At 41.5% G+C, this 20265-nt stretch overlaps 1 protein-coding gene, 1 long non-coding RNA gene and 5 other non-coding genes across 8 annotated transcripts; 1 reads left to right on the top strand and 6 right to left on the bottom strand.

Moving 5' to 3' along the window:
- The first annotated feature begins 1106 nt into the window (after positions 1–1106).
- Positions 1107–16986, top strand: ctps1a (CTP synthase 1a). The gene is made up of 19 exons (XM_042077361.1): positions 1107–1307; positions 2358–2543; positions 2881–3051; positions 3791–3891; positions 4186–4302; positions 5184–5267; positions 6129–6209; positions 6509–6660; positions 7548–7680; positions 8745–8833; positions 9572–9666; positions 10893–10955; positions 12653–12696; positions 12792–12888; positions 12982–13037; positions 13375–13471; positions 13852–13996; positions 14642–14744; positions 15534–16986. The coding sequence occupies exons 2-18, from the start codon at positions 2378–2380 to the stop codon at positions 14724–14726; spliced, it is 1776 nt and encodes a 591-aa protein (XP_041933295.1). The 5' UTR covers positions 1107–1307; positions 2358–2377; the 3' UTR covers positions 14727–14744; positions 15534–16986.
- A 723-nt stretch (positions 16987–17709) lies between these two features.
- On the bottom strand, positions 17710–20029 carry LOC121696048. Of its 2 annotated transcripts, XR_006026223.1 has the most exons (8): positions 19960–19981; positions 19739–19826; positions 19290–19351; positions 19007–19053; positions 18718–18828; positions 18275–18326; positions 17978–18036; positions 17710–17778 (listed from the first exon to the last, which is right to left on the bottom strand). It is a non-coding gene; the product is annotated as an uncharacterized LOC121696048 (long non-coding RNA). The 2 variants fall into 2 exon arrangements; XR_006026222.1 differs by lacking the exon at positions 19739–19826 and having other exon boundaries at positions 19960–20029.
- On the bottom strand, positions 17838–17913 carry LOC121696371. Its single transcript, XR_006026313.1, has one exon. It is a non-coding gene; the product is annotated as a small nucleolar RNA SNORD99 (small nucleolar RNA).
- LOC121696372 lies at positions 18139–18211 on the bottom strand. Its single transcript, XR_006026314.1, has one exon. It is a non-coding gene; the product is annotated as a small nucleolar RNA SNORD99 (small nucleolar RNA).
- Positions 18894–18973, bottom strand: LOC121696356. The gene has a single exon (XR_006026299.1). It is a non-coding gene; the product is annotated as a small nucleolar RNA SNORD103/SNORD85 (small nucleolar RNA).
- Positions 19123–19258, bottom strand: LOC121696357. The gene has a single exon (XR_006026300.1). It is a non-coding gene; the product is annotated as a small nucleolar RNA SNORA16B/SNORA16A family (small nucleolar RNA).
- On the bottom strand, positions 19440–19576 carry LOC121696358. Its single transcript, XR_006026301.1, has one exon. It is a non-coding gene; the product is annotated as a small nucleolar RNA SNORA16B/SNORA16A family (small nucleolar RNA).
- Positions 20030–20265: the final 236 nt, after the last annotated feature.

The raw sequence follows: 20265 nt of genomic DNA on the forward strand, positions 1-20265 counted from the left end.
CTTTGGAATAAGCAAAGTATTTAGATAGTCGTTAGTTATTTTCTTTCTTTGGAAATACAGTGGGCTAATTAATTTCTGTCTTTGGCAAAATCTGCTTTTTCGAAACTCCAAGTGCATCTGGTGGTCATTGTATTTTGCTTCCTCTTGTCTTGTTGGCTGTAAAATACTGTAGGCTATTCACAGCAGCAAATTATTTGTGAAAAAGCACTATTTTGGATTCAATATTGCTTACTGTTTACTATTTTTTTTTTTACTATTTTTACTATTTACTGTATTTTAAATTCTCTCTGTAGATGACTTATACATAAGCCCATGAAAGACAAAAGAGCTTTATGTTTTGAGCAAGTGTGTAATGTATCCAAAATATCATATTATGACAAAAATGTTTATAAAGTGAGGCGAATGTTTGCTTTAGAGATGTGTTTATGACATTTTGAATGTTGTGTGTCATTTTGCTGGAGATTTGAGGAATTTTGCATTTTGTGTGAACAATTGTGTGTTTTGTGAGTTTTGAAAAATAGACACAGAGTTTTGAAAATGTGTGTGAACAGTGAAAACTGTAATAAGCTAAGATGGATAAGAACGGGAACACGTCGCCATCTGCTGGAGCAAAAGTGGGACTGAAACAACTGGGTCCAACACATGCCAGAACAGCAATAGTCACATTTTGAATAGGCCTCAGTGTTTCCCATACATTGACTTATTTTATTTTATTTATTTAACATTGACCACCACACAATGATTTTCCTGGTTGTACTAAATTGTGCTTAAATCTGGTTAGAATCATAACCACACTGCACTAATTTGTTAAAAACCGTTGCATTCAGGTTAATTCTGCAAACCTACCACCACAGATAGAATTCAATTCTGTGGGAAACACTGGGCCTAACACAATATTACTTTGGTGTCGTTTTTACAAGTCTAAATGCAAAAGTGTACTAATTTAAAGTGTACTACTTATTTGCAGTTTGTATCTAAAACATAATTTCATATAACAAAAAAAAAAAACTTGAAGTGGCCCCTCCTGTAAACATGAAGCATGCGCATGTTGAGCGCACACTTGACGGTAGCATGTGCTCTCGATTACCCGCGTTTGTCCCCTCCTGCAAAGTTGTGCTGCCTGCTTCAGGATAGTGTGGCCAACACGTGTAGTGCGGACGGATGAGGCCAAGTGCTCTGGACACGTGAATTTCGATTGCTTGCTCCATTAATTCAATAATAACAGTTTAAGTAATATACTGGACGATATCATAAGTTGCAGCACTTCAAATTATCTACATTTGAGTATTTATTTGCCAACGTTACTGGTAAGTCCGCCAAAATTAACGACTTCTATTTGGATTGAGACACAATGTGCCTTTTGTCTCTCTTTGCAGTAACGTTAAAGTGTCACAACTTGCTTTATTGAAGTGATGATACAGTGTTTAAGATTGTATTGAACTTGTCCACCCTTTGAATTGTTAATTGTGGTAATCATCAGGAACGTAAACTCTGTGTTAAGGTTGGCTAGCCCTATAAATGCTAGCAGCTAACAGTTAGTAACACGTTAGCTTGCCACTGCATCCCGGTGGCATCAACATTACGCATGTTAGCCTGCTAACCTCTCCAATGGAAGGAGATAACGTTAGTCGATTCTCATTAGGCTCCTGTCTTCTCTTTCGTAATATGCATTATTTACGTGTTGTTGTTTATGAGAAATAATCAACTTGTCCGAGTAATGGTTATTTCTCATATCCTTCAACGTTACCTAGCTATGATCAACACTTTGTTGTAATAGTATCAAGTTAACGTTTCAGACGTCTAGTGTCGTAATTTGCTACTGTATTTATTGGCTAGTTCTAATGGTTATACTGCCTCTTGAAATTATACTACATTGCGTAATACATATCAGGTTGTTGCCATCACATGAAACAAAGGCTATGAGCACCTCAGTGTATCCAATGAGAGACCATCATAGGAATGTGGTCTGCTACAAACAAAAGCTTTAACGTTACCCGTGCCACTCGGTGTGATGAGGGGGATTGAGTGTGAAATGCAGAGCGAATACTGGAATTTGCTTAGTGAAGGGGTCCTTAACCATTCTCCCATAGATTACCAATTTTAGAGAATGTGGCCACAGTCTGACCATAGTACACCCAACTCAGCAAAGATCTTCTGTGGTGATATGGATATCTCAGCCAGTCCCGGTTGATCCTGTCTGAACGCATATTGTAGGAGGCTTTATCTTTATTTACAACAACAAAGGCATACAGATAGTGACATTGTTTAAAAATAATGTCCTTTCACCCCAGCTAGTTGTAGGTTACATAACAAGAGCCTTGGACTGTTTGGATTTAATACTGTCCCCTTTCTTGCAGTTCATCCAGTGAGCACAACCATGAAGTACATCCTGGTGACTGGTGGTGTGATCTCTGGCATTGGAAAGGGCATCATTGCCAGCAGTGTGGGTACCATCCTCAAGTCGTGTGGATTACACGTGACTGCCATTAAGATCGACCCTTATATCAACATTGATGCAGGCACTTTCTCCCCCTATGAACATGGTACGCTCCATTTGCAGACATGAAAAATTATGCTGATGCTGTGTTACCAGGGCAACCGATGGAATGAGCGGGAGTCTGAAAGTGACTAGAGCCTGGTAGATGTGATTTAGGAGAGGGGATTAGAAATGTGCAGATCGTTTTGATTGCCTCGGCATGGATTAAGCCTAGTTCTAGACTTGAAACTTTTAATTCAGTGGAGATCTTCTTTGGAGTACTCTTTTCGTGAAGAGCTTACCTTTTCTTCTGTGTAAATAATTCTCAACAAATGCACCAGTGAAAGGTACTCCTTAGGGTAGAAGGCTGTTTCTTAATCATGGTGAATGTCTGCTTGCTCCAGGTGAGGTTTTTGTGCTGGATGATGGTGGAGAGGTTGATCTGGATCTGGGAAACTATGAGCGTTTCCTAGACATCCGGCTCACGCGAGACAACAATCTGACCACAGGAAAAATCTACCAGTCTGTCATCAATAAAGAGCGGAGGGGAGACTACCTGGGCAAGACGGTGCAGGGTAGGTTCCCTCTTGAACTGTCGAAAAGAAAAATGCTTTTGATATTATACGATCCTGTGGTTCATTTACAAAACATGACATTATTAGCTTGAAGTGAAGTTTCTAGCATAGTGTTAAATTGATGTATAGTCTGGTGGTCAAATGTGGAGCCTGTTGTAGATGACTGAACTGTTATGAGAGAAACTGACTGAATGTTAAATGTTAAAAATCAGCGATTGCAGGCTCAAAAAAGGGCCAAACATAAATGATCACATTCATCTAATCTTTCCTAACAATCTGCTAGCTGCCCGCCCCATAAGCAGGCCGTCAAAAAAACGTGTCTCTGTAGGCAGCTTAACACAAAAACACAAAAACAATTGCTACCAACAAGTGTTGCCAAACACAGGCAAAATAAAGTGTTCCAACCAATAAATGACGAGATGCACACTCAGGAGATTTTCAATGGCACAGGAGGGAGGGGTAGGGAGGAGCGATCTAGCTCTCTGTTTTGGTTGAACGTCAACAGAAGTGACGTTACTCCGCCATCGCTGATACAACCTTCAAAAGAAAAACTGACTGAAATAATCTGCAGACTTTTGCGGATCACTGAAAATTAAACAATAAATAAATGAATGAATGAATGAGTTAGAGTGGAACTCTGCTGAGTGCATTACCTTTGCCAAACTGCAGCAAGTTGTCTTGGCAGAGGTAATAAAATCAAATGAAAAGTTGATGCCATTTATCTGTCTCTGTGTCGCAGTTGTGCCACACATCACAGATGCTATTCAGGAGTGGGTAATGCGGCAGGCCCGAGTGCCCGTGGACGATGATGACGTGGAGCCACAAGTGTGTGTGATCGAGGTGAGGGGGTGTGTGTGTTTGTGCGTGTGTGGTGAGTGACTTTAGCCTACCATTCCAGCTAAGGTCAAGTCAATGTAAAGGATTCACAGTGTGTGTTTGTGTTGAGTTACTCAACAGAATAGCTCACTTGTGAATCACTTTGGATAAGCATTTCTATCAATTGAGCCATAATGAAAATGGCCATATGAAATGCGATTGGTGATTGGCCTTTGATATGTGACTTCTGATGGAACTGTACGGATGTTTGCCAGCTTGTGCATGCTCATGCCTCATGGCTGTTTCCCATGGTTACAGCTGGGTGGGACTGTTGGAGACATTGAGAGCATGCCTTTCATCGAAGCCTTCCGGCAGTTCCAGTTCAAAGTGAAGAGAGAGAACTTCTGCAACATCCACGTCAGCCTCATCCCACAGGTAAGACTCACACACACACACACATACTCCGCAAAGTACATGGACAGCGTGGCATCATGCTCTTAGGCTTCTCTCTTGTAGTTCATACACATGTGCTTATTTTCTCCGTCTGCCCTTCACGGACAACTACAGTCACATATTAAGCGCTTTTAGACATACGTGTAAGACCGGAGGTTCTGCCGATGTTAAACGGTGGGGCCGCATATCTGAACGACATAACCGGTCATATGGAAGTCCGAATTTAGCCGGTTGTTCTACTACTCCTTGAAGTCTTGAGTTAGCCTACTGAATTGGCTGGTAACCCACCATAAAGTTTGTGCATGCTCTCTCTCCAATGCAAACCAGATTTGGGGTTCTACAAGTAATTCTGGTACATAACGTTGAAAACAGATAAATGTGTTTATTCGAAGCACACATACAAATACTGTAGGTCAATTTCAAGTGCGCACTTACGTGACTACTTCAAGTATTAGCCTACGCACAATAGATTTCTCTTCTTTAGCCTACATAATGCATAAGCTACACTTTGTAAACGAAAAGCAGCTGTGACAGGCAGTGGCCGCATATATTCTGCGTCATATCTCGCATCTTGTGAACTCTACAAGCCCCCACCCCTCACTCGACAACCACACGGAGATTCTGTAATGTGCGTGTATGTCGTTCACACATACATCTGTATAAGGTCAGTAGAAGGTCCGCAGGTTAGCATCATATCTGAATCATCCGAAGGGTAGGACCTCCGCATATACTCCGGAGCTTATATCTGAAAGCGCTTATTGTCTTTCACCCAAGTGAAACTGACACACACACACACACACACACACACATACACACACACACACACACACACTAAGAGCATCTTTTCTTTCCTCTCCCAACAGCCCAGTGCAACAGGAGAACAGAAGACGAAACCCACTCAGAACAGCGTGAGGGAGTTGAGAGGTCTCGGACTGTCCCCTGACCTGGTGAGTACCCTATACTGTGTCACTGAACACACACACACACATATATACAGAACACCAGGACACACACACACGGGTTACGGAATACACACATGACCGATAGAATAATTTGCACCACAAAACATGTGGAAGTCATGTGATTGGTTTCCTCCCTCTGTTTGTGTAATATGTTTGTCAAATGAGGAGGTATGCAAGCAAATACAGAGCTTTTCCGTCTTGATCATGCTTAGCTTAGTCATGCTGTCATGAGTGTGCCTTTGAGCAGTTTAGGAATCAGTTTAAAATGACCCGCCAGCTATAGGCCAACTGGCCCAACCCACTTCCAGTGAATGATGCTAAGCTAGGCTAACGGTGTCAGACCAGGTTATTGCACACACAGTGAAGAGAAGGGTATGTATCCTCTTATCTAACTCTGGGATAGATGCCAGCAAATGAGCTAGTACTATCCCAAAGAATTGGTGTGTTCCTTTAAAGTGCCCTAAAGGGCTTTTTACATGAAAAGCGACACCCTCTAGTATTCAATGAGAAGCAGGCGGCAAGCGGACGATTTGAGTGCTGGCACGGCAGGCGGGGGCAGTAGAATCGAGAACACGTCTGCCCGCCTCCAAGATAAAAAAAAAAAAACCTTCAGGTTTTGAGGTGGCGGTGTGGGCGCTCTGTTTTGAGTTGTCTTTCAGATGACTGGTGGTAGGGTGCGGGGCAGAGAACTGTGACTTCGTCTGAAAAAGCCCCTTAACACAGATAGCAGGCTTATGGTAGTAAATGAACTAAATCAATTTAATGAAATGAAATTGCATCTAAAATCTATTAATTGTATAATTATAATTGATCATAATGTGTAATTGTATCTAATTGCCTCATCAGATCATGTGCCGGTGTGCCACTCCTTTGGAAAACTCGGTCAAAGAGAAGATTTCCATGTTTTGCCATGTGGAACCCCAACAGGTGAGTGTTGAAAAGGGATTGCTCTCTAAAGTGTCTGGATACTTTGGGAACTGATCATGGCTTAAACACTTAACACTTACACTTCACGCTTAAGTTTGTGAATCTCTCCTGACTCACTCGCCATTCTGCTCTGCCTGTCTCTCTCTCTCTCTCTCTCTCTCTCTCTCTCTCTCTCTCTCTCTCTCTCTCTCTCTCTCTCTCTCTCTCTCTCTCTCTCTCTCTGTCTCTTTCTGTCTGTCTGCCTGCCTGTCTCTCTCTGTGTCTGTCTGTCTGTTTCTCTCTTTGTCTCTCCTCCTCAGGTGATCTGTGTGCACGACGTCTCGTCCATCTATAGAGTTCCGCTCCTGCTGGAGGACCAGGGAGTGGTCGACTACTTCTGCCGCAGGCTGGACCTGTCCATCGAGATGCGGCCCAGGAAGATGCTGGCCAAGTGGAAGGAGATGTCCGACAGGTGGGTTCAGAGGAGACTGCGCCGCCACACCGTGGCATAATTCTAAAGGGCCGTTCACACCAAGAACGATAACTATAACTATAACGCCAAAAAAGTATCGTTCTAACTAATATGAATGACGATGTCCACACAAACTGTAACAACATGAAGAACGATATTGTTGATCACTTTCAGAACGATTTTGAGAACGATAAAAAGCTGACAGCCAATCAGAATCCATCAAATTACTCATCAACATGAGGAGACTTTCCTTATCGTTGGTCAGTGTGGACGCTTTTATCGTTATAGTTATACTTATCTTTATAGTTATTGTTCCTGGCCCTTAACCCCTAATCCTGGCAGAGCCATGCCATGCCTGGTGCCGTGTGCCAGAACGTCTTGTGAGGATTCCTAACTGAAATTATAGTGCAGAGGTTCTCATGAATCTAGTGATTCCAAACAGTGCCATTCTGATGAGGATAGGAGGAATTAGACCTTCTCTCTAATTTGCTTTCGGTTGAAGGTTTGCCAGACCACTGTATGTGTTTATGTTTTTTGGCACGGCAGTGCTCTTGCGCAAGAACAGCGTCTGTGGAACTCATCAGGTCCTTAATTAGAAGGATCCCTGCTTTTATTTGAATTGGCCTGGGCCCTCAAAGCACAACACATTTCAGTTTTCTGCCCATAAACATTGAATTTTTCTTTAGTTGTCTTCAGAATTTTCAGCCAAACAATGGATTGATAGCTGAAAATAAGTGGAGATATTGCGTTGAAGTGGAGATATTGCGTTGAAGTGGAGATATTGCGTTGAAGTGGAGATATTGTATTGAAGTGGAGATATTGTATTGTCTCTTTGTTCCATCTCTTGTTTCATCATTCCTTTCCCGCCGTTTCCTTTGCTGGCTCAGGTCTGACCGACTCCTTGAGCACTGTTCTATTGCCCTGGTTGGCAAATACACTAAGCTGTCCGACTCCTACGCCTCCGTCATCAAATCCCTGGAGCACTCCGCTCTAGCCATCAGCCACAAACTGGACATCAAGGTGAGGAGTCACCCAATTCACTGACCCAGGGCTGCACAGTGCTGCATATATGTAGCACATGCTACTAGAAAATCAATCTCTGTTATGGATGATTTACCAGCTTAGGATCAGTGACCTTATTTAAAATGTTTTTTATAGTGAAGCCTACAGATGAGGTGTTTAACTACATACTGATGCTAGAGATTTTGTAGATTGTGCTAGAAAACTATCAGCCTCTGTAGCGCCAGTGCTACGAACGAAGAAATGAACGCACAGCCCTGCGGCTGGTACAGATGACCTAGCACTCTGGGTCCTGCAATAATCACAATAAAAAGCAGCAGCATTATGCTGTGTTGTTCACCTAAACAGAGGCTGCAGATGGCCCCCCCAGTGCATGCATTCAGATAGCCCGCCGGCTTTGGGGAACCGAAGACACGTCACATTTAGTTTGCTAAACAAAAGCACGTTATCTTAAGAAGCTAGATATGTTGCTATTGTAAGAAGCTACAATGCCCAAACATCAGCTAACTGTCATCACCGGACGTCACATGCTCTTAGCTGTGTGTGTGTGTGTGTGTGTGTGTGTGTGTGTGTGTGGTGTGTTGTGCCTGGTGTTGGCGTTTCTGGTATGTGTTTGCTGTACTGTATCATCCACCGGACATCACATGCTGGAAAGCTCTGTCTGTAAATAGCCACACACTCTCACACCTTCTGTCGTTCTCACTCCCTCTCCCATTTCCTCAACCCACGCTCCCTTTCTCCGTTTCTCTCCATCCAGTCATAGACGGTTTACTGCCACAGTCCAGTTAAACACTGACAAAATGTATTAAAGGATTGTGAAAAGTGATGAAAAATGGAATGTGGAAAAAATGAAAGAAATTATCATTTTAGCTGACCGCAACACTCCTGCTACTACAACTAGTGGTTTTAGTTATATCATCAGAGACCCAACACAGTATATCAACACAACACCACACTATCTCTCTCTTTCCATCTCTGTCTTTTTCTTCCTCTCTCTCTCTCTCCACCTATCTCTCTCTTTCTTTCCATCTCTGTCTTTTTCTTCCTCTCTCTCTCTTTCTCAGTATATTGACTCTGCAGATCTGGAGGCTGCTACCCTGCAGGAGGAGCCGGTGAAGTACCACGAGGCCTGGCAGAAGCTGTGCAGTGCAGAGTGAGTGTGTAGGCAGAGCTGTGTGTGTGTGTGTGTGTGTGTGTGTGTGTGAAGACCCGGTGGAATTGGCACGGCAAATCTCATGAATGACCATCTGGATGGTGTTCTGTTTGCTTGTCGTGATGGGACGTGAAGCGAGGCTTTTTTTACTGTGAGGGACAGTAACAGTAGCAGGCCGTTCAGTCCTGGGAAATGTACGCCCCCCATTATGGCACCGCTTCCTGACAGGATCCCTGCTTATCTCCTTTTTCACTGGGGGTTTATGCTATAGGAGCCCTTAACTGTAAAGAGCTTGGAGTTCTGGTAGAGTAGTCAGTGAGCTACAAGGCCACTTAAGGCTCCAGTTTCAAATGCCCATCATTATGTAATGCTTGGCTGAAGCACAGCTACTGTAGCAGGTCTGCACAGAGCACATTTGTCCTCTAGTTTACCAGAACAGCAGGGGCAAAAGGGACAGCAGTGTGGTGGGAATAGGGGAGTGGGAAAGTGTCATGACAACAGGCTGAGATGGAGACAGGTGTGATGAGCGAAAGTGTCATGACAACAGCAGAGATTCTAGAGTATTCCGCTCTGAAATCTTTGGACAACAGAGATCATGGAGACGGGTGGTGATAAGTGAAAGTGTCATGACAACAGGTAGAGATCAAAACGGGTTTGTTAGGTGAGCGTGTCATGACAACAGGCTGAGATGGAGACAGGTTTGATGATTGAGAGTGTGTGTGTGTTTCCTGTCTGCAGTGGCATCCTGGTACCTGGGGGCTTCGGCGTACGAGGAACTGAAGGAAAGATTGAAGCCATCAGTTGGGCGAGAAAACAGAAGAAGCCATTCCTAGGTATGAGGATTACTATTTACTGTTTAATATGACATGAATCCAACAAAGCTCATCGACCAATAGAACATCAATCAAACCGTATATATACTATGCAATACTGAAATGAGTGTCTCATATCTTTTTTACATACACTACTGGCCAAAGGTTTGGGATCACTTAAAATTTTCCATTCCACTCCATTATAGACAGAATACCAGCTGAGATCCATTGCATTTTTTTAATTATTATTATTATTATTATCAGGGCAGCAGTTTCCAGATTAAATGATGTGCTTACATAATTGCAAAAGGGTTCTTCAATGTTTTCTCAGTTAGCCTTTTAAAATGACATCAGATCAGTAAATGGTTGCTGATAATGGGTAATGTAGATATTGCATTAAAGATCAGCCAGTTCTTTCTACAACAGTCGAGAACCCTTTTGCAATTATGTAAGCACAGAATGTAATCTGACAAAAAGGCTGCCCTGATTAAAAGAACAATGCAACTGATCTCCGCTGCTATTCTGTCTATAATGGAGTGGAATAGAAATTTCTAAGTGACCCCAAACTGTTGACCGGTGGTGTATACGGATTCCTTACAAATGTACCTGCTCTGGACAAAAGATGGTGCTATACAGCTTATGTAATGCACACTCACCTCAGTCTCTTGAGGCTGGGCCAGAGGGCAGCCCTGAAATTAAAGGCTTTCCTCAGAACTTTGCTTCATTATTCAATCCCTCATCAGAACTTTGCTGGTGGGAACACTTCAAACACGCACAGGCACATTACAATAGACGTGTGTGTGTGTGTGAGACCACATAATCAGACCACATTGTGCCAAGGACTGCTGGGCACCACATGTTCTCACCCCTTTCCAGCCCATTCTGCCCACAGCACACAGCTCTGTAATGACATTTCATCCCCATAAACATAAAAACAATGAAATAAAATCACAATATTTCACCCCGTGTACATTTTAGCGTTCCATCTATATCATATATTAGTGTACAAAGTAGAAGCACGTCAGCAGCTGGTGGTAATTGTGGCACATACTGCCATGATCCGCAGATGTGTTTGTGTGTTACAATGGTGATTTAGAACTCTGTTAGCAGTTAGCCCTTAGGGGATTTCCATAGCCCTAAAATGGCATTACACAGAATGCTGATCACGCAGGTATTAAGTGGTTGCGGAGCACTACATGCCAAGATGTTTGCTGCAATAAAGTGCTTGTCTTGTGCTTGTGGTGCAGGTGTGTGCTTGGGTATGCAGCTGGCCGTGTGTGAGTTTGCAAGAAACATGCTTGGCTGGACAGGTAAGCCACATTTTGTTGTTTTGCAATTTTCTGTCATCATACGTGTCTTATTTAGACTATATCCAGTTGTATTTATTTTTGAACTTGTATGTATGTTTATGTGTGATATATGTTTATTAGGGGTGTGAATCTCATGTAAAAGACGATACGATTCACTAGATACATGGGCACGATTCGATACAAGAAAAGATACATGTTCATAAAAAACGATTCGATGCAGTTCGATGCAGTTGAAGAATGGAAAGCATTCTGAAAGATTTTTTATCATTTGCTTAAGGTGCACATTCATTTTATATTATCAATTATCATGGTCATGTCAATTAGGCAAAAAAAAATTATGAATATGATTATCTAAACTGAGGTTTGTATCATATACTGTATTGAAATGAAAAAAGAATAGTCTACATTTCAGTCAAACACAGCAGCCAAATACAACATAAAAATACATTTTTATAAACTTTATAGATTTTATAGAGTTATATCTGATTGTTTTCAAGGAGCTGTAGCCTATTGTTGAGGTAAGACAATACCGAAATAAAGTAAAACAGTGCTTAAGACAATCTTGGCCTTTTCTCAGATAGCCTACAAGAACAAAATAGGCCTAGCCTACATATCAATGAACTGGGCCTATTTTGTTCCAAGTCTGAGTGAATATGAACAAAATAATAATCATTTGTGCATCGTTTTAGCAGCAAGGGCCAAATTATTCTTTAACATTAAGGAAATCCCTTCATCAAACGTAAGGCTACTCTACAGACTATCGTTGCCGTTTAGGAATGCTATAATAAGTGTTTAATTTCGCGCTGGATTTTGAAAAACAAAAGAGTAAAAACTGTCAATGAAACGACCGAGTGCGAGTTGTCACGTGCTTAAATTGCAGTAGATGTATGGGTAATGAAGTCCTTTGACAACTTTGGGCAATGAGTGTAGCCCAAAACGAACTTCATTACCCACAAATCCGTGCCACAGGTAGTTTCAAAACAGGAAGTGGGATGAACGCGCTGCTTGCAACATAAATGAGAGTATGAGCGAGCAGAAAAGGTTGTGAACCGATTCGTAACAAGTAAATCGATATAACGACCGGTGCATTTCAGTTTTATTCCGATACGGGGCTAAACATATCGATGTAGCCGTATCTTACACATTAAAAACGGATACCGATACGTATCGGTTAATCAAAGTCAAAGTCAGCTTTATTGTCAATTTCTTCACATGTTCCAGACATACAAAGAGATCGAAATTACGTTTCTCACTATCCCACGGTGAAGACAAGACATTTTACCAATTTAAGTCCACAGACAAACATAACATTCAAGTAAACAAAAAAGTAAGTAAATAAGTAAATAAGAGGGCACATATAATAATGAAAAAATAAGAAAAAATAAGAGCAGCAAAATTTGGTTGAAATTGTGCATGGACAGTCAATAATCTTTACACCCCTAATGTTTATATTATTAATTGCTGCTGTAACACCATAATTTCCCTCTGGGGATGAATAAAGTAATCTATCTATCTATCTTATTTAAGTATGCATAGATTTATTTTCTGAATGTCGTTATTGTGGCAACATAATATCCTATAGTTAGCACATTAGAAACTTGGAGGTAAAATACATTTTTAAGTGATATACATTTTTTTCTCTTTAATGGTAAACTACATCAAAGGTTTTTAACAAGTAATTTCATGCTGTTTTGCAGATGCCAACTCCACAGAATTCGACCCGGATTCCAAACACCCGGTGGTAAGTTGACCCATTCACCAACACGGAGACCTGCATCTGCAGCTAGAGGTGCTGGCTTTGCACACTTTACACACTTCTGATTGGTTCCCCTGCAGGTGATTGACATGCCAGAACACAATCCAGGGCAAATGGGTGGGACCATGAGGCTTGGAAAGAGACGCACCATATTCAAGACCAAGTCCTGTATATTAAGTAAGCTTCAGACCAGCAATTAAATCCCTAATTATTCTCATTCAAATTTGTTTGGATATGTGTGGCATCACAGTGTGATTTGCGTTCACTCAGGAAAACTGTATGGCGACGTCGACTTTGTTGATGAAAGACATAGACATCGTTTTGAAGTGAGTATTTCTAATTTATCTGTCTACAGTTAAAACCGATATACTCTTGTTGCATCATGAATATTTACATCACTGGTGGACCTCATCTATGTTGCCTAATTTACTGTGAGAACAGCTAGTGCAACTCAGCCTTTTTCTCTTAACTGCTGTGGTGTACACTTGAGTTCAAAATGGAATCCGTTTGTGGTAGTACGCCTGAAGATATACTGAAATGGCCCACAATGTATTTTTGTTTTTTTCCAACTCCATCCAGCATCCAGCACAGCTGTGTTTGCTGTGGTACTTTGACTTTGATGTATCGGTGTTCCCTCACTTAACCGTTTCTTGCCGTTTACAGGTGAACCCAGAGCTAAAACATCACTTTGAGGAGAAGGGCTTTCACTTTGTAGGCCAGGATGTGGAGGGAGAGAGGATGGAAATTATTGAACTAGATGGTCAGTAGTTTTGTGTGTGTGTATGTGTGTTTTTTTAAAGGATATAGTAGAGATTGTGTGAATTTGTACATTTTGTGAATTAATTAATTTATTTTTTATATCACTCTTAAACATTTGTGGTTCTTTTTGCTTCAAGAACTATGCATGGGGTTCTAATTTGAATGATGCCATTTTTGTTTTTTTATTCAAGTTGGGGCCCAACCATAACAAAATAAGACTTAAGTTGACTTTCTCTCTCCTCTACCCTCTTTGTCCGTGTCCCCAGTGGTCAAATTCAAATCGAGGCCATTAACAAAATAAGGCTTTTAAAAGGTTCTAAATCTAAAAGTTTTTAAAGGTTCACTTCCTCTGTCCTCTACCCTCATTCTCTGCGTCCCCAGATCACCCGTATTTCGTAGGGGTGCAGTACCACCCGGAATTCACCTCCAGACCCATCAAGCCTTCACCTCCTTACTTTGGACTTCTGCTCGCCGCTGCAGGGAAACTACACAGCTACCTCCAGAGAGGCTGCCGCCTGTCGCCACGGTAACCAGCTCCCAGCATGCATTCTGCTCTGCCTGCCTGCAGGCGTGAAGTGTTACTGTGTTGATTTGTACTGTGTAGGTCGGTAAAGCACATATTTCTGCAAATGAGGATGGTGAGATGACAAAATCTGTTAAGATTTTATATGTATATGTGGATATATGATTAGTGTGCAATCATTAGCAATCCAATGTATTGCAGAAGTGTTTGCTGTAAGAGCAACTTAAAGTGATGTACTGATTACAGTATGATGGCGTGGTATCAGGAAAAGACCAGAACAATGGTCCTGTTTTTCACTCTAGCCCTGTTTACAAGGATACTTTTATTCCAGCTACAGTGGGGAATATGGCTCAATCAAAATAAAAATTACACCTAAACAGCTCGATCGGAATAAAACTGTTGATCCTGCCTGCCATCCATCCTTTCCTCAAGGAAAAGTAAAGCAACAACGGCCACTCCGATCAAAGATTCTAGAACGCCTGTATGCACCTGATCAGAATAGAAACTACCCCATGTAAACAGACGGCACACATTTTTCAATGGGAATAGTTTAATCGGAATGACAAAACATTTTTCCATGTAAACCCACTTACTGAATGCCAGTTCCCAGATCGCATTTGTGATGTACTGTGTTCGTCCTCCTCACAGAGACACCTATAGTGACCGCAGTGGCAGCAGTTCCCCAGACTCCGAGATCGCCGAACTCAAATTACCCAGCATTGCTCAGGACTGACCCACTGGTGGAGATCAAGTACGTCCTCTCTGCCGTCCATCTTGTTTTACTTAACAACACAAGTTATCTGCAAGAAGTTCCCATGAATCTTCATGAGTAATGTAGTGTCTAATCAGGGCTGTACAGCGCTACATATGCTGTATGCAGCACACACTACAAACAAATCAGCCTGTGCTATGGGTAATTTACCAACTTGGCACCAAGTGCGCCTTATTTAACATGTTTTCTAGAGTGTAGCCTACAGATGAGGTGTTTGTAACGACATACCGATTTTGTAGATTGTGCTACAAAACAAACCGGCTCTGTAGCACCAGTGCTATGAGGAAAAAAGTTAAGGTACCACCCTGCTAATGTAGACCATTTACTCCAAAGGATGCATCTAATTTTTAGTCTAATAAATAGGTGTATTAATTATGATCTGTGTTGGAGATCATTTATTAACTGTATGACTGATGTGGTTAACTGGCTACATGTACTAATGAGTCTGAGGGTTGTCAGTGAAGCCTGTCTAGTTTCTTATCCAAATATTGAAATTGGAGCATTCATAGAGAATATTTTTGTTACATTTACACACATTCATATTATGGTATGGGTTTTAAGGAAGTTATTCTGTGTTTTAGGGGTTTTGGTGGTGGGTTGGGTCTTTATTCTGGTCATAGTCTAAGTCATATATTCTGTGTTCTAGGGGTGTGGTGGATTGGGTCTTTATTCTGGTCATAGTCTAAGTCATATATTCTGTGTTCTAGGGGTGTGGTGGATTGGGTCTTTATTCTGTTCATAGTCTAAGTAATATCTTCTGTGTTCTAGGGGCGTGGCGATTTTTACAGTGACTCGGATGCACTGACGTACAGGGATGGACGCCTTGGGGAACTCGGACCTCGGATTTTAAATGCCGCCTTCTTTTTTTCATTTCCTTTCCTTTTATTTCTCTTGCACAAGTTGTGATATCAAACCGTGGTTCTTTTTATATTTGTATAGATTTGTAACGGCGCGTTAGTTTTCAGCTTCTCATTACTACTATGGATTCCAGACGTTATCATCCATGCTTTTTAAACACTAGCTAGGCTAGTAACAAACCTGGTCAGATATCAGTTGAATTGTACATTGTGTGTGCATATATATATTTTCAGGTTAATTTCCCAGATCTCTTCATCGTACTCTGTGGTCATTCATTGTATTTAAGTCTGTATTCTTTTGTGTGAAAACTGTATTAACAAAAGGTCATACTGACTCTGACTCTGTGCAGGGATGAAGTTATTTATTTTGGCATGCAGCAGTATTTTGGGGGTAGTCAGAATGGATGTCCTCAGGGATAGCTTTGATGGGTCAGTCAGTTAGTCCCCCCTCAAATGGTTCCATGTCTAGTTTTCCTCAGTTCAGTTACAGATGACTGGACACATCAGAGACAGTCAACTCGCCGTATTCACCTGGCAGCAAGAACGAGGCTAAAGGGTACACTTGCATTACACCTCAGTCCAGCAGATGGTGGTGGTAACTTTGTTTGCAAACTGCCAAAATACTCACTGAAGAAGAATAGGCCAGTGAACCCTTCTTTTTTTTCCGGCAGTTTGCAAACAGAGTGCATTACCACCACCATCTGCTGGACTCAAGTGTAATGGCAAGTGTACCCTTTAGCCTTGTTCCGGCTGCTGGATGAACAAGGCTGCAGCAGCACATGTGAGACCATTAACTGCATGTATGTGTGTGTGTGTGTGTGTATATATATATATATATATATATCTCTCTACAGTCAATGTTTGAGACACCCACCCACCACATGTATTTAGGGTGCTTGTACCCTTGTACGTTTATGGAAATGTCACTTTTGGAATGCGGAAGGGTAGACGGACAACAGGAAGTGGAAGTCCCACCTCATGCTGTTAACTTTACAGGACAGTGGTCTGCCTGTCCCAGTAAATCACAAAAGTGCTCTCAGGTCACCTCTGTGTGAAGATGCACATGAATGGGATCTATAGTGATCCCACAGCACTAGGACCAATCGGCTTAGTTTGCCATGATGGTAAAAACTCCTGAATGAGTAACAATTTTCTGAATTATACCCAGAGACATTTTCATTTAGTTGGTCAGCAGCAATATATTGCAAATGAGGGCATTTAGCAGTTCACTGCTGACTCAGTGAGTCAGGGTTGCTCCATGCAAGCTGATGCATCAATGCAATTTGTTTTCCATGCCTATCCATCATGAGTGGCATTTGGCTGTGATGGGGAAACTGAATAAATGTTGAGTTGTTGGGCTGAAAGTGTTCTCCATTTCTTTGAACAGTTTGATTGCAATATCATTAAAATAGGTAGTCAACAATAACAGTAATTTACACAATTTAAACACTTGTCCTTCCATTTTTCTTTTTAAATGGAATGTGAAAGATGTAAGCTTTAAACTGCACAGTAGAGAAGCAAGCCTTTCAAGTAGTGATCAGTATCAATCACTAGTCAAATGGATGAACATGGTTAATCCACAGATGTGTCCTAGGACTGGTTTAAAGGACCTGTAATAAGTAGACCATGACACTGAGAACATGGTATGTGAACTGCAGAAATGTCCGCAACTGTTGGCCCATTAACTAAATGTGTGAAGATAGTTTCAAATGTGGTAGACTGTTTAACTTTTGATAAAAAAAAAAAAAAGCATTTGGAATGGATGTAGAGGTCAAGATTTTACTTCCAACTCAAGTTAACACTAATAGTCCTTTTTTAATGGATAGAGGAAACTAAACCTAAGGGCTGAGCTCATCACATTGGATCTACAGAAAACCTTAATCCTAGATTAGGCATCCTTTAAGTGATTCTACAAAGGTGCAAACACATTTGCTGCAATATTGATGGCTGTTAAGATTAACTCTTTCCAACCTTTGTATTCAGATAAATCTTGTCAGGCCTGGCAGAAACCCAGAGATACCCTTATACGTGCTGACAAAACCTAAAGCAAAAGGGCTTCTGTGTCAAGGAAAAGTCAATACATTTGATTGAGTAAAAAAGTTTAATCAGTTGGTAGTGGGTTCAGTCTCAACATCCCTCTGGACAGTCCCATATACCTGAGAAGATAAAACCCATCAGAACACAATCCAAGGCACATCATTTCATTAACCAATTAATCTGATCTCAGTCCCATATCCGCATGCTTCATCCAACCGTCCACAAAGTAAATAAGGTTGTCATCACCGATCAGAACCCAACAGAAAGAGTATGCCAATAGCCAGGCATGTACTTGGAACTGAAAGAGTAGAAACATACCTTGATGCTTGCTGTACAGCACACGCTGCAACACTCCGAGCAGCCTTTACGCCAACACCCTGGAAGCAAAGAGTGGAAACCATGAACACTCGTTCAAGAATCTACCCTAAATGCAACAGGACCGCAAAGGTAAGCAAAAAAGGGTGTCAAAGATTGAATTGATCTGATTTCAGTCCCATATCCGCATGCTTCATCCAACCGTCCACAAAGTAAATAAGGTAATCACCAATCAGAGCCAGACTCACACTAAAAGTGCCCAATAGCCAGGAATATACTTAGAACTAAATAGAAACATACCTTGATTGCTGTACAGCACATTGCAATACTGAGAGAATACTTCACCAACATCCTGGAAACAAAGTAAAATGGAAACCATTAATTACCATTACAGAATCTTTCCCAAACTTAAATCACTTAGACTTAGAAAACTTTAATGTCCGAGAGGCTATTTGTTCACAGCAAAAGTGTAAGCAAAAACAGAGGGTGTTGTTGGAAAGTAGAGTGGCTGTCGCAGGCATGATTGAGCCCTGACAGTCAAAGTCTCCCCAACTCCTCTGGCACGTAGTTCCGAGAGTCTGACCCACAGACAAGAGCACAAACTCTTAGGTAACGTGCCAATTTAAGGGAACTACTCTAAATATGGGTGCGTGCATGTATTGGTGCAGTTAAAGTTTCCGTTAGCTTAGCATTACTTCAATGGAGCATTTGACCACAAACTGGCACAATAAACCCCTACAAACCTTGTATTCAAAAACAGCTTGTGGCAAGCAGCACACTCTTTCAGTGGAAACGTGCTTGCTTCATGACCATCTGCCAGGGATGCGGTCTGCCAGTCTTCCAAGACATTTATCCTATGGATAAAACACAACTTTCAGTATCAACACACTTGAATGCATGAAGACAACTGGTTGGGAAATCTGGCTCAGTTGTATCCAATGACTCATTATCGGGTTTAAAAAACGCTCAGTGAGGGCAAGTTTTGTCATCAATGCCAGACTTATTGAAGCTCTACATATAGACCTGGCTTACCTTGTGAAGATATGACACCTAATCCTTTAGGGGACATCCCATGAGGTCTAAACAAAGAACACACATTTCAGTACAACTTACTCAAAACGTAGGCTTAATAACGGTTACTGTTAGTGTGCTGTCCTTTTCCTTAATGTTGCTGAAACAGCTACAGGTGAACTGAACAGCGACCGTCGGTAAAAGGGTTGTTCTTGGCGCCCTTATGAGTGCGACTGCCACCATGAGGCAGGAGCGACTCCCATCGGGGCCAAAGTTAAGTCTGTTCATGCCACTCAAAATGTACCTGATATTCGTGGAACTCCGTCAGAAGCATGTCCATGACTGTCTGCAAAGTGTATGGTGAACCTATGGCAATGAAATAACGGCAATGTAAAACATGTTTTAAAAAGGGCAGGGCAAGCGGTTAATGCTATTAGCTCACGAAGCTAACAAGTGTTGTCCTTTTCCTTTGGTGTTGCTGGTAAGCTACAACAAAGCTAAACAGCGACCGTCGGTAAAAGATTTCACTGTAGGCACCACATTGACCGATTCAGCCACGTGCAGACTAAATCGACTTCGATAGGGCCACAGACGTTTAACGTTTAGTTTATGCTAGTTTTGTAATTGAACATACCCGATGCTAACAGTTACACTGACCGGTCATGTGTTCGTTTAACTTTAACTTCTTTCCACAATCGAATTAAATAATTTGGGACATTAAGGTTGAAATGATTTTAAAACCAAAATATTCACCTAGTATAAATATAGCAGAGAGGTTTTAAGTCGTGGACGATGCTTTAGCTTGCATGAAGCGACTTTCTGTCCTGCACCATACTGTGGTCTATTGTGGTTAAAAAACAATAAATACTATCGTATACATAAAGATTCAGAGGAACTAGGCTTGATTGTGTAGTTGAATAAGTCGATCATCCATTAAAAATATAGATGTTTGTGGATAGTCAAGAGGCACTTACCTATATGATGACTCGCTCGTACGAAATAAGAAGAGACACTTCAGAGCTGCCCTTTCCTTTTTATAGTGAGTTGCCCGATTGGCTGCTGGGTGGACGTTGTGCATGATGGGAAATGATGTATTTCAAGGTTTCAATGTTGATTCTGAATTCTGATCATTTGACACACGAATATGACCTAGGACTAGCTAGATAAGATAACCTTTATTTTGTTTTAAACAGTTAAACAGTTACATCTATGCTGCCTTTTTTTTACAGTCAAGAAAAGCATAGCGCTCTTTTATCTTACAATGTGGCTATATAGCCCTA

Source organism: Alosa sapidissima, chromosome 21, assembly GCF_018492685.1.
Source record: "Alosa sapidissima isolate fAloSap1 chromosome 21, fAloSap1.pri, whole genome shotgun sequence".
Taxonomy (NCBI): domain Eukaryota; kingdom Metazoa; phylum Chordata; class Actinopteri; order Clupeiformes; family Clupeidae; genus Alosa; species Alosa sapidissima.

Bases quoted from the DNA above. Each gene is read 5' to 3' on its own strand.
- ctps1a (XM_042077361.1), top strand. From the start codon at position 2,378: ATGAAGTACATCCTGGTGACTGGTGGTGTGATCTCTGGCATTGGAAAG. The intron at 4,303-5,183 runs GTAAGACTCACA...CTCTCCCAACAG, and splicing joins ACGTCAGCCTCATCCCACAG to CCCAGTGCAACAGGAGAACA. The intron at 5,268-6,128 runs GTGAGTACCCTA...TTGCCTCATCAG, and splicing joins TCGGACTGTCCCCTGACCTG to ATCATGTGCCGGTGTGCCAC.